At 40.7% G+C, this 13,143-nt stretch overlaps 1 protein-coding gene across 1 annotated transcript in view; it reads left to right on the forward strand.

Moving 5' to 3' along the window:
• The window catches only part of eipr1 (EARP complex and GARP complex interacting protein 1), a 58,260-nt gene that overhangs the window by 19,332 nt on the left and 25,785 nt on the right, over positions 1-13,143 (forward strand). The window contains exon 5 of the mRNA XM_044374020.1: positions 6,978-7,077. Coding sequence (XP_044229955.1) covers positions 6,978-7,077 — 100 coding nt within the window. The remainder of the gene's footprint in view (positions 1-6,977; positions 7,078-13,143) is intronic.

A 13,143-nucleotide genomic window follows, 5' to 3' on the forward strand; every position in this document is an offset into this window, starting at 1 on the left:
TGTGTGTGTGTGTGTGTGAGATGGGGGCTGTCGGTCGATTACAGTGCCTTTGCAATCCAGCCTCTTCAACCACATCTTAAATTAAACACCATGAGGCGGGCGCTGCACTGAAGGTTGTGGGTCTGGTGGTTTTTCCTCCAGAGTTTGCAGGTGCTAATCAAAAACGTTAAAGTACGTTATAGGATAATTACGATCACTACAACTTTCAGACTTTTGCCCATAACTTCTGTTGGGGTTTGATCATAGTTTATTGAATCAGAATCCAATATCAAAACAGCTTAAAACCACCGGTTTACATTGCATTCCTATAACATTGTTGGACTCACGATATCAGTTTTTAAAAAAGAATCAAAATTGTTGCTGCTGCATCAGAGATATCATCTTTTTTTATTCTATGCATTCTTCTTTGTCAAAACTTGGAGGCTACATTACCCGAAATACAGCTCAACCGCTAACAGTTCAGTCTGAGATTCGGGGGTGTTATGCTAGTAGTCTGGAGCTGCTAGCCTCCAGCCCCTCACTTCTTTCTAGCTCCACACCCCCAGATTTTTTTTCCTCCTTCAAACATGGAGTCTTCAGCTCCAACCGACGCTCACTCATCACTTGAGGCAATTTATTAGATTTCACACAGCTCCCTCTGGAGCCACGAAAGGCTTTATACAACTTTTTACACATTTGCAGTAGTACTCCTAAGACCTGTTAACTGACACTGAGGTGTAAAATCAGTGGAGTTCCTCTTTAACAGAAGCTAAATCCCTTATCAAATCTAATTAGGTTCAAATTTCAACAGTTGCAAGCAATTTAAGTTATAGCTAACTAAAGCTCCAAGATCTATTATCACCCTTTGTTGTCTGACAGGGCAATAACCGTTTTGAGTGGCAGCCTAATTAATGTTCACAACCTGTAGCTACAACCTAAAAAGGAGATGAGCAGCAGAACATATGAAATGTTGATTAATTATGTATCTCATACATTGAAATAAAAGTTGTGGCCTACTTACTTTGCATGCATGGCTGTTTAATGACCTACTTCCTCCAAATACTGTAGGTCCTGCTTCAAAAGTTGATAAGCTTAAAGTATTTCTATGACTGAAAGACTCTCCTGAAATTGGTGTGATGCAATCAGCTACATCATTTATCTAGAGAGTCGCCACTCTGTTGGTCTGGTTGAATTACAAAAACAAACAGCTGACTCGCGGTCAGTGGTGTTACAGAGTGATTTATCTTTCTCCTCACAAACTAGTGTGAGTACAGCTGATAAATGTTTTATTTTAGCCGTTACTGAAGTTACTCTTTGCTGATTTAAAAAAAAAAAAAAAATGGAGTGACAAAAGGATAGATAAGAGATATGTTAGTAAAGTGATATGTTGGCAAAGTTTTGCCTCATCTTGTGTCTGTTTGCCCTTCAAAAAGGTTTTCCCATTTCTACAAATAGTGTTTCCCACACCATGACAGGTGTGGTTGGCGTTAGGGTTTAGATCATTGGTTGGGGTTAGGGTTTAGATCATTGGTTGGGGTAAGAGTTTAGATAATTGGTTGGGGTTAGGGTTTAGATAATTGGTTGGGATTGGGGTTTAGATCATTGGTTGGGGTTAGGGTTTAGATCATTGGTTGGGGTTAGGGTTTAGATAATTGGTAGGGTTAGGGTTTAGATAATTGGTTGGGATTGGGGTTTAGATCATTGGTTGGGGTTAGGGTTTAGATCATTGGTTGGGGTTAGGGTTTAGATAATTGGTAGGGTTAGGGTTTAGATAATTGGTTGGGATTGGGGTTTAGATCATTGGTTGGGGTTAGGGTTTAGATCATTGGTTGGGGTTAGGGTTTAGATCATTGGTTGGGGTTAGAGTTTAGATCATTGGTTGTTGTTAGGGTTTAGATCATTGGTGTTAGGGTTTAGATAATTGGTTGGGGTTAGGGTTTAGATAATTGGTTAGGGTTAGGGTTTAGATAATTGGTTAGGGTTAGGGTTTAGATAATTGGTAGGGGTTAGGGTAAGATTGGTATGAGGTTAACCAGTGGCTCTTGGTAAGGTATGGGGAAACAGACTGATAAAACACTGCATCCAAAATGGAACCAACAATTGGAACCAAAGACTAAATAGAGTTCTACTCATGAAGTTAATTGCTGAGATCTCACTGATGTTGCTGCAACAAACTTTGACCTACAATACTTACTGATTTTTCTTTTGCAATCTGGGTTTATTACTGGCATGGACAGATACAGTTGTACAGTTGTAAATCGGTTCAGATAATCTGGCTAAACTTTAATGTTTATCCTGTCTGATCATCTGAAAATTAGTGCTTTTTGTCCCGTTGGACATGTTCAGAAATGATTTTTTTTTTGAGTACATCAATATCATATCCATTTGAAATGATGGCCAAAACTACAAAAACAAGACTGATTGGACTGAAAGATTGGAAACCATGGTAATTATTCTTTAACCCCAACCATCACCTCTACAAAACCTAACACCACTTTGCAAAAACGTCCTCTTTTTGAGCAACTAAAACTCAAACTGGTTTCACATACAGCATTATACACACACACACACACACACACACACACACACACACACACACACACACACACACACACACACACACACACACTGCCCTTGGTGTCCCTGTATCCATGCTAAAATCTCAAGACACACACATACACACACTGTGTTTGTGTTGGCTCTGTATATGAGGGGCTGGAATTAAACTCATATGGATGCAAAGCACAGCAAAGCGGGGGAACAATCTGATGAGCCAGAGACATAGAGAGAGACAAAGAGAGAGAGAGAAGTGCATTCTGTCCCAGACTTAGATATATGGGGCTGTAAAACCTCCATAGCTCTCCCAGACAGTATTTACATACCATTCCAGTAGCCAGTGTGCCAGCTTGTTGCAGAGCTCAAGGTCAAAGGCACATAACTTATATTCTCTAATAAGAGAGGCAAGGCAATATGAGATACTGTACAACTTACTGTCTCTGCCTCTCCCTCCCATCTATTGCATGAATTAATTGATACTATAGGGAAGCATACGGCGTGTAAACCCTAAAGTGGGAGTATATTTTAATTGGTCCTATGGTGTGCTGATGTTTGGGAATGTGTGTGTGAAAGAAAGAGACATGCTGCAGTCTCCATCTATAAGGTCTGTGAGCTGCATTGAGGTACCCCACCAAGCTTTGTGTGTGTGTGTGTGTTCCTGTTCTTAATCACATTGTGGGGACATAAATATGTTCACATTATTGGGTCTCAACAAAAAGCTGGTACTATAAAGGTAAAGCATTACACTTTAGGGCTAAGACTTGATTTCCAGTTCAGTGTTGGTGGTAGGTATGTCGTGGTTATATTTCAAGGATGGGCTGAAAAAGTGTTTTTCAAATTTAAATTTAAAATAGAAATCATGATTTGGGAGAGTGCAATACAGTTATCATATTCTTAGAGCCATTATTTTAATTTGGCTCAAACTCAAGTTATTAACAATGTCCTAACAAGCTTAAAGGTGGTAAAATTAATCAGCGAGTTTGACAGCTAAAGTGAGAGCTGTTGCTGGGGAATTTACTCAGCTACAGCTAATTTATGTTCATTTTGAGTTGTCGAAACTATAAAAAATGTTTTTCTTGGCTGTTGTCTGGTTAATATGCTCAATGTTGTTATCTGTACTATTTACTCTTGGCCACAGATGATGGCATGACAGAGGATGAAGTCTTTCTCTAGATAAATGATCTAGCATTAGCTGGTCGCATCATATTATTCTCAGAAGAAAAGAATTGCATTGTTTTTAATTTTTATTACCTTAAAAAATCAGTTGGGACCTTCAGGTGCCAGGTTAGCTTGTCCTGTCAGTCTGTGAAGCTGACGCTAGCTGAAGCAGTTACAGTGCAGATCTGTCAACTGTATTATTAAGGGTCATGAGTCAGATATTAAAACATTGTAAGATGTGAGTAACTTTAAAGCTGCTCTAATCAATATTTTTTATATTAACAATGGATCAAATGTGTAATGTGAAACCTAACCCTCACCCCCTCCCCTTCCTTTAACTGTCCTTCAGCTAATTGTTTTGCACTATTTTGTTTCCCTCTCTCAGTCCTCACCAGCTGACGTTGCGACTAGCAGGGGAACATAGTGGGCTATTTAAAAGCTAAGAGACAGATATTTCCCTCAGGAGTTGGTGGAGACAAAAACAGAGCTAAAAGAGAGTGAATATTTTTTGCTAACGAGTTTGCCGTTACAACTTACAAGGTGATGATCTGTCAGTGAGTTTACAGCTGGTCTCCACAGCGCTCAAGTGGCAAAAAATCAGGTATTGCAGGTTTATGTACAGGATACCACTAATTTAATGTCTAAAGCATAGGCTAAGGTTGTTACAAATATTGTTTTTTGGTTTATTTTACTGAAAATATTTTAAAAAATTGCAATTACATACAGTATTTCCCTCAAATTGGTCCTGGTATTTGTTTGTAGGTATATTTAAGAATGAAGATACCCACTTCATCTGTTTGCATATTAGCTTCAGCTGAACTTGAATGCATCTTAGCACAAATGGAGGTCTCTCATCTATAAGTTGAATGGAGAAATTATTACACTGACCAATAACTCTGTCGCTTATGGCTTGTGAGGATTGTACTAAGACAGGAAATAAAGAAGCTATCCTTAAGGTTTAATTTAAGTTAATACAGTGTCCTCCTAAGTGACAACAAGCAGTTAGTGCGTGTCTGTGTGTGTGCATGTTTCTGTACATCCCAAGTCCATGACTTTCTGCTCCTCAGGAGGGCAGTAAAAGCTGTCTCTCAGCAGCCAGGAATTTACAGCCCTTATAAACACAGCTCCTCCACCTCCTCCCCTGCCTCCCTGCCACATTCCCTCGCTCGCTCCCCTCCCTCTCCTTCTCCATCTCCCTCTCCCCCGCTCCACCTTTTCTAATAGGACTATGCATATTTGAAACTGGGATTAAATCCAAAAGCAAACTTTAACTTTGTCTTCCCTCCCTTCCCCTGTCATTTCTTTTATCTCCGGCGAACACACTCACTTTCTATAACACACGCTCTCTCTCAAGCACTGGCATTGTTGCTGCCGCTTCAAGTTGACAAATGAGTCCAAGAAAATGGAGTTGTCTAATTGATGAACTCTTTAAATAAATGGCATCATTTCGTAAACCTCTAATGACAGAGGCTTTAAAGCTCTGACAGACTCAAGACATCCAAACCTTCAGCCAGACCACGTCTGCACCTCTGTGACATTTTACATCCTTTAACCCAGATTAGACACAGATTATTTTTTTTTCTCCCGTGCAGAAAAGTCACACTGAATCAAAACCTTAACAAGCATATAGCAGCTTTTCCAGGCCAAGGTTATGTTTAGCTTATTGCCTGGTCTCTGACTGTACTGACATATTGCTTTTAAAGTCGACAGGACTCCCGAGTTAAAAGCACTGCTTTCTCACTTGGGTTGTGTCCTCTTTCTTACACTATGTAGTCGTGTCTCTACCTTTATTTCTGTGTTAAACCCTTCCTAACTAAGAAGAACAAACAACAAAACCATACAAGTGATCCAATCAACACCGAGGGAATTATAAAGCAACATTTTGGGCTCCAGTGTGTCAGGTCTGGTTAGGTCCCTAAGGCTCGTGCACAGAATACATACTTTAAGTAAAGCGCAGTAGAGAATGAAAAGTCCAAGAAGCATGCAGTGAGGAATCAATACTCTGCAGAAAGTAGTATGCAGGGAGGAATCAAAGCTAAGTATGCAGTAAAAGCTATCACTCCTTTAACACCAGCGAGGCAACTCTATCCCACTGCTGTGTTTGAACACTAGATTGACAGAATTGGGGTGCTGGATTTGCCAATAAGTATTCTGTGCTATCCATGCAGAACTCAGTTGTATGCAATTGTCACTTCCTCAGGCCGTTAATGATCAGCTACTACAACCCGGTTTGTGCAGATTAAACCTGTTCAAGGCAACTTCTGATAGAAGCCCGTAATGCTAAGGCATTCTATATGTTGTAGTTATCAATAAAAAGAAGGGGTTTGAATTTGATCAAACTAGAGATTTCAAAGGATGTGGGGAAAAAAACTGAGAAATATCGGAAAATCTTTGACTACTTCTGTGCATGGTCTCGGGGGTGGGCCACAGATTTTTGGTGTTGGTTTCTGTACAGACACAACAACAAAACTGGGTATAGTCACTATTCCCAGCTGTTGTCCGCCAGGAAAAAGTTCTAGCATATAACTTTCCATAAAACCTTAAAATTAATGTTTGTTTATGGATTAAACCAACAACATCCAATGTGTTAGTCAGGGTATAGGCAGCCTAGCTTAGCATAAAGAATGGAAGAGTTTAGGTCTGTTTATGTACAGGTTAAACAAACAGGACACATTCTGTTAATTAGTGAGCTTTAGAGGTGTTAGTAGGTGTCGTTAACATGGGTTATTTTGAGTCAATCACACATACACTACATACTGATGAAATGTATATTCATTTACAACTGAAAATAGTCCCTAACAAGTATTTGAATCAAAAAACGAATTCACTGAGCCTTCAAAATGAAACTATTCACTGTATTTCTGATCAGTTTTGAAAGATTTTTGTCCTCAGTAGGAACCAGTGGGTTTGAGTGCTAAAGTCAGAAGGTATGCAGACAGACTAGACCATTGTTGGTTTTTTTCATGGATCTGTTGAAAATAAGAAAAATATAGAATAACACAAATCTTATTTTTGAAGATGTTGCTTATTGTGGTTTGTCAGTTTTTCTCATTCACAATACGTATGATCAGTCCAAACATAATACATCACCAGCTTTATTCCATCCAAGTACTTCATCAACACAGGACTGCTCTAGCAGGCAATCAGTATGCAAACCTAACAAATGTGATACTTTTATAACGTGTAATACTGTTGTAACTTTCTGTACACATGTTTGACCAACAAAAGTATTCTAATTGACTGTGACTCTGTGGTTTTATGTGTGTGTCTTTGTGTATTTACAGCGTGCTCTGGGAGCCCATGGGGGATGGCAAGCATGTGATTTCATTGGCCGATAACCACGCACTACTCTGGGACCTGCAGGAGAGCTCCACACAGGCCACGGTAAGACACACACTTACACACACGTACACACACACACACACACACTGTAAACCACAGTACATATACAGACACGCACACCATATCACACAATAGCTAACTCATTATTTGATAACCACCATATCGTCTTGGTGTTATCAGACGCACACATCCTCTCTCTGCGACAACAGCAGAGTGTCCACTATTCATTCTGTCTCTCACAAACACACACACACACACAAACACACACACACGTACACACACACGTACACACACACGTACACACACACACACACAGACGAATACTCACACAGTATCTGGGCAGGTTTCTAAGTTGTGGCCACTTTAATATTATTCTCTTCAATCTCTCCCTCTGTGATAGTGATAGTCTTGTTTAATAAGTAAGAGAAGTCACTCACTGTATCTGTTTTCACAGTTCACTGAAATAGTGCTGGTGCAGTGTCACACATTGTGTTTCACATGAAGCGTACAGAAACTGTGCTGTGCTACGTATGTGTGAGTCCACATACATCTGTGGATGTTCAACAATCATCCATATGGGTTAGTGGAACATCTCATTGCAAAGGTGTGGGCATTATTATTCTGCGATTAGTGTGTCTCAGGGGACCAAGAACCTTTTAAGGAACTCAGGAACTAAACCTGCTTTTTGACCAGAGGAACCAGGAACTAAGTTTAGTTCCTGTATGGTAGTTGCTAGTGCCAGAAATAGTCCCTGGTCTGAGCGTAGTGTTTTCCAACTGCTCAGGGACTATTGGAGCACAGTTTGCAGGGCATGTTGTTCAACAGTCAAACACAGACCTGTGTACACCTTCATTCATAGGATAAAGAAGTATTTGAGTGGCTCTAGTATCAATATTATGATGTGGGGTGGATTAATTATTAATGTTTATTAATGTGAAAAACAAAGTTTTGCTGTCAGGTTCCTGAGTAGTTTAAAAAAAGATAAAGAGAGGGAGACAGTCCGCGTGTCTCCCAACGAGCCTAGAGGTCGAGAGATATAGTGAGTGAACGAGAGAGAGGGAGCGGCAATTAGAGAACAAAGCCAGCGAAGGAGAGAAATATTCTTCATTTGGTAAAGTAATAAAACACTCAGAAGACGGTGCGACCCTGTCTTGTTTCCACACGTGTGAAAATTGCGTTTCGAACGCCGTCATTTCTTAATCCTTCATCAAATGACTTCGCTTAATCTTCAGCTCCTTCACGTGTGGCGGAATTGAAAATGGGATTTTTTTTTAGTTCCCAGTTAATTCCAGTGGTTCCAGAGTTCCTGGAAGTGTTTGGTGGAAAAGGGCTTTTATATACAGCAGTAACAGCCTCCACCCATCTAGGATGCTTTCCACTAGATTTTGGAACCTGCCAGCACTGATGCTGAGTGATAAGCGGTCTCTCTCTCAGTTGGCGTTCCAGCTCCTCCCAAAGGTGTTTGATGGGGTTGAGGTCAGGGCTCTGTGCAGACCAGTCAAGTTCTTCCACTCCAAACTGAGAAAAGCTTTTCTTTATGGAGCTGTCTTTGTGCATTACATGTTGAAAGAGTTTCCCTAAACTGTTGCCACATATTTGGAAGGGAGATGAACTCATTCAAGACATTTCTACTCAGCTCTGTCCTATCCCCTACCCCGCACAAATTCCACAATAATGGCTTTTAATAAACTAAAAATAAACGGATCACTATGTAACTGGTGTGTGTAAGTACTTTTGGTCAGTTCACTTGTAGTTGTGTCCTTCCTAATGCAAGGTGAAGAGGCTCTTCACTGTAAATTCCCTGTCTCCAACCCACCGGCTTTGCAATTAAAATGCCCATTACGTATTTAAAGACTCAAGATAATGGTGTGTGTCAGGTGTACATGTGTGTGAGGAAGAAGTAATAGAGTAGCTGTGTGTGTGTGTGTGTGTTGTTCCATTAGAAGCCACGAGCGATGAAGAATATAGATGAGTCATTAGTAATTCATGCACTCGTTGAGGGACTCGCATAAAGGGCAGCCAGGTCACACACTTAAGAGATGTGCGTGTGTGTGTGTGCCTGCACGTGTGTTCATTTGGTCACTCAGTAATCTGGACGTTTGAAAAATCACTGGTCAGAATTTGTATAAATGCATGCACACACTCGCCCCCGCTCTCTCTCAATCTCTGGCTCTGTCAATGTACGTCTGCGGGGAATGTACTCGATTAATTGATTATTGATTATTCTTCTTAATTCACATTCACATCACTCAAGGGCATGCGGGGGTGTTTAACTTTTCCCCCCCGTTTTTTTCAGGAGGTGTAGTGATTACAGTCGTCCGCCAGATGAAGCAGCCTAACACACGGTGCATATCAGAGTAATAATTAGTTTATCTGGCAGTCGGAGGAGATGCGTTGTAAATATTGCATTGAAGAGAAGTTGGTCATGTTCCAGGATGGCTGAGGAGTCATGAATGTTGCTTCATGTTGCATGGCCTCACACCAACATTTGTCCCTACTGTGCCTTCATGAATATTAGCTTCAAGCCAGCGTTGTTCCCTCTGTGTTGACACTCTCCAACTCTGTTGGCAAATTAAAGTTGGTTGCCTATAAAGTTTTGTAACTCTGCTCAAGTGTATTTCTTGTTTTATTACATGCATAGACTTTATCCTCCGGGCTACCTATATACTTTATACTGTGCATATTTAAGATCCCCTTAAAGGGATGCACATTTTCATTATTCATACATTTTACAACCATGTTTACACATAGCGTAACTGTACTGTCATGTTCATGCTGAGGTTGATATTTTGGAGGGAGAAAACTCATTCTGGAAGTCTGGACTCAAGTCTTGCCTCTTAGTTCACTGGAATTTACATTAATGGTTATTGTTTGATTGTTTTTTTTTGTTTGTTTCTGCATTCCTTCATATATGTGGTGACTGGAAGTGTATACTGTATGTAATTATGTTATGCAGACATTTCCTGATTGGTTAACATTTATTAAACAAGGAGTAAATAAGGTATAAGAAAAATTGAAATATAGTGCACCAAAAGAAAGTGCAAGGAATCTATCCTTTAACCAAAATAACTACCGCAGTGTGAAAGCAGGAAGCACTGACATTATAAGACCAATCAGCAGAGACTTCATTAGCGTGAACAATTATCTTATTGACACGTGCACAATAATAATGAGAAATGTGAAAAAGTCTTTGGTGATTAGGCTCCATTGTGACGTCATTGTATTTTTTTAAAAGGTGGTAGTGAAGCCGTGAGTAGAGTCTAGACACTGGTGGAGGTGATGGATAAAGAGAACGGTGAGTTCTGGGTGATGAGAAGGGGAGCGGGCCTCTGGTGAGCTCAGACCTCGGAGCTGAAATGATGAAACCGGAGGTGAACGGGGGGGGTGGAGGAGGAGGGTCGCAACAAATCGCACTGAAATGACAGCTGACGGCAACAGAGAGAGGAACAGATTTCAAGTTTGACAGCCAAGACGTGATTGGCTGATAGAGATCGCGGCAAAGTCTGATTGGTTTAACGCCCCCTAATCAGCTGGTGGAAGCAGGAGAAGAAAGAGAGAGAGAGAGAGAGAGAGAGAGAGGAGTGAGAATGAATGAGTAGTCTTTCTGCTTGAACTTGCGCTAAACTTCATATGTTTGTTAAATTTAGAGCAAAAAAAACAACATCTTGTAAATTCTCAAATAAAGCAAAATCTGTAAATTCAACTCACCATGCAGTTTGATTTAATAACATCAACATAAATGAATCAGCATGAACGTAAAGTCCATATAGACAAAGTAGAGAGGAATGGCTGAACCCAAAGCTAATACTCATCTCACTTGGTTTGCACTGGTAAATTTATTTAGTAATCTGTTTAGCAATCTGTGTTTATTTGCCACTAGTGCGCTCTCGCACCGCCCCACAGCAAATGTAACGTTGAGTCACGTCTTTGCATTTGCTTAACATGCCTCTAAAATTCACTTTTAGTTCAGTTTGAACACGTTTTGAAGGAATGAAACACAAACATCACATTCTTCAGTTTGGCGTGGAACACGGCCTACCACACTGCAGTATTTACAATAGGATATGTCAGCCTGCCGCGTACGTACACCACATGACCTAAAATAAATAAGAAAATCTGATAAATAAACATTAGTGGATTTATATTTTCCTACAGTATAAATCTCAGCACCTGTAACTATTATACATGGATTTGTACTTCTTGTGATCAATTCAGTATCTGGTTGTTTGTGTGTGTGCGCGCGTACGTGTGTGTGTGTGTGTGTGTGTGTGAGGTCGAGTAAGACCAGAGGCATCCGCCGACATTGGACAACACAGCTATTAACTCCTGTATCGAGGGAGAAGAGGAGAGGTGGAAAGTAATAGGGGGAAGTAGTTTAATGAGAAAGGGAGGACAGAGAAAGAAGGAGCGATGGAGGGCCCGGCTGATTGGAAAGATGGAGGTTAGGAGAGAGAGAAAGAGGGGGAGATATGGATGAGGAAAGAGAGTGGGCTTGATGAGGAGAAAGGGAATGGAAAAAGAGGAGAAAGAGCTTGGCAGCCAAGACAAATTCCTCCAGTGCTGATGAGAATGCTAATCTCCTTACCTCCGTCCCTCCTCCCTCCTTCCATCCCACTCTCCTCTCTCCCGTTCCCTCTATCTGTCAGAGGGTGATGTGTTCATCTAAAGCCGTGTCCAGCTGCAGCATGGATGTGTGTCTCTCTCTCAAGGACCTGGCCTAGATTAGTGTGTGTGTGTGTTTGCGTGAGTGTGTGTATGCATATATAAGAGAGGATCATGAGCATAAGCGTACCAATGTGCATTGTTTGAAGATTTGTGTGTGTGTGTGTGTGCATGTGCGTGTGCGTGTGCGTGTCTGCATGTGCATATGCATGGCTCATCAATTAGAATCGCTGGTGGGATTGAGTGAGAACATCTCCGCTGGCTCACTGCACACCCACACACCTTGTCCTGCACATCTGCTCACACACACGTACACAAGCACACACACACGCACACACACACACACTCTGTCTTCCGGAGTCTGGAGGAAGCATAAATGCATGGCGATTTGACAGATAGCTTTGCATTAGTGCCGCTTGCGTCCTAAATGAATGCGTCCCCTAGTGTTGTGTGTGCTGCCTTGTTAGGGCCCTTAATTTGGTTAGTGCACTAATAAAGCTGGGAACCTGGGATGCACGGATCTTAGGCTTTGCTGTTGCACCACTAGAGTATCTGCAGAGAAGGAGAGTCCTACTCCAGGTTTCACACTGATCATAGAGTTTTTATTCTGTCAGGTGAACTTGATAAAAAGAAATAAGGGAATATCAGCAAATATGGCAAATGAGTCACTTTGCAGAAAGATACCAGAGGATGTAAGACAGCTTGTTTCAAGTGGAAAAATTTAGAAAAATATTAAAGACGAAATATATCCTTTCTTTCCGTGTTTGTTGTGTATGTCCAAAAAAGGACTGTATACATAGATCATTCGCTTGTGAGTTGTAGTAGCTGGATTAGTGATGTGAAACAAGTCTTTCAAACTCAATTTTAAAATTAAAAAAAAAAAAATAGGTAGTTAGTCATTGCTATGTGAGCATTTTCTTATCTGATGCCCCTAATGGCAGGATGACACTGTTTGTCAATGGCTTCCAAGACACAGCAAGGGTTAAGATGTGGTTAAAGGTAAAATCAGCGATTCTAATCCAATGTACTTTTTGTCAAATTCAGCAAATGTCTCCTCATGGTCTGCTAGCTGTCCTCTCTGTGTTCATACACAGCCCTGGCTCTGTAAATGGGAAACAAACAAAGTGACTGGTGAACTGGAGAGAGAGAGAGAGGCAGTGGTCAATTCACATAGAAGGTGTTTTCTCACAGAACAGATAAACTTCCATTTTATTAAATGTATCAATCCACACTGAATCCCAGACAGTCTCACAGAGGCCTCTTGTGTTTTTTTTACGCTCTGAGTCTGTTTCTGTCACGTTTAGTGAAGTGTAATCTGAGCAGGCAGCTGTTTAAATCACATAAATATCCTGCTGTATGTGTGTTTTCAACTTATTAACTGTATCAGTGATTTCTTCCCCTGTAGACGACATGCAAACTTTTTTGGTTCAGTAAATCTGTGCTGTC

This window comes from Thunnus albacares, chromosome 15 (assembly GCF_914725855.1).
Source record: "Thunnus albacares chromosome 15, fThuAlb1.1, whole genome shotgun sequence".
NCBI classification, from domain to species: Eukaryota; Metazoa; Chordata; class Actinopteri; order Scombriformes; family Scombridae; genus Thunnus; species Thunnus albacares.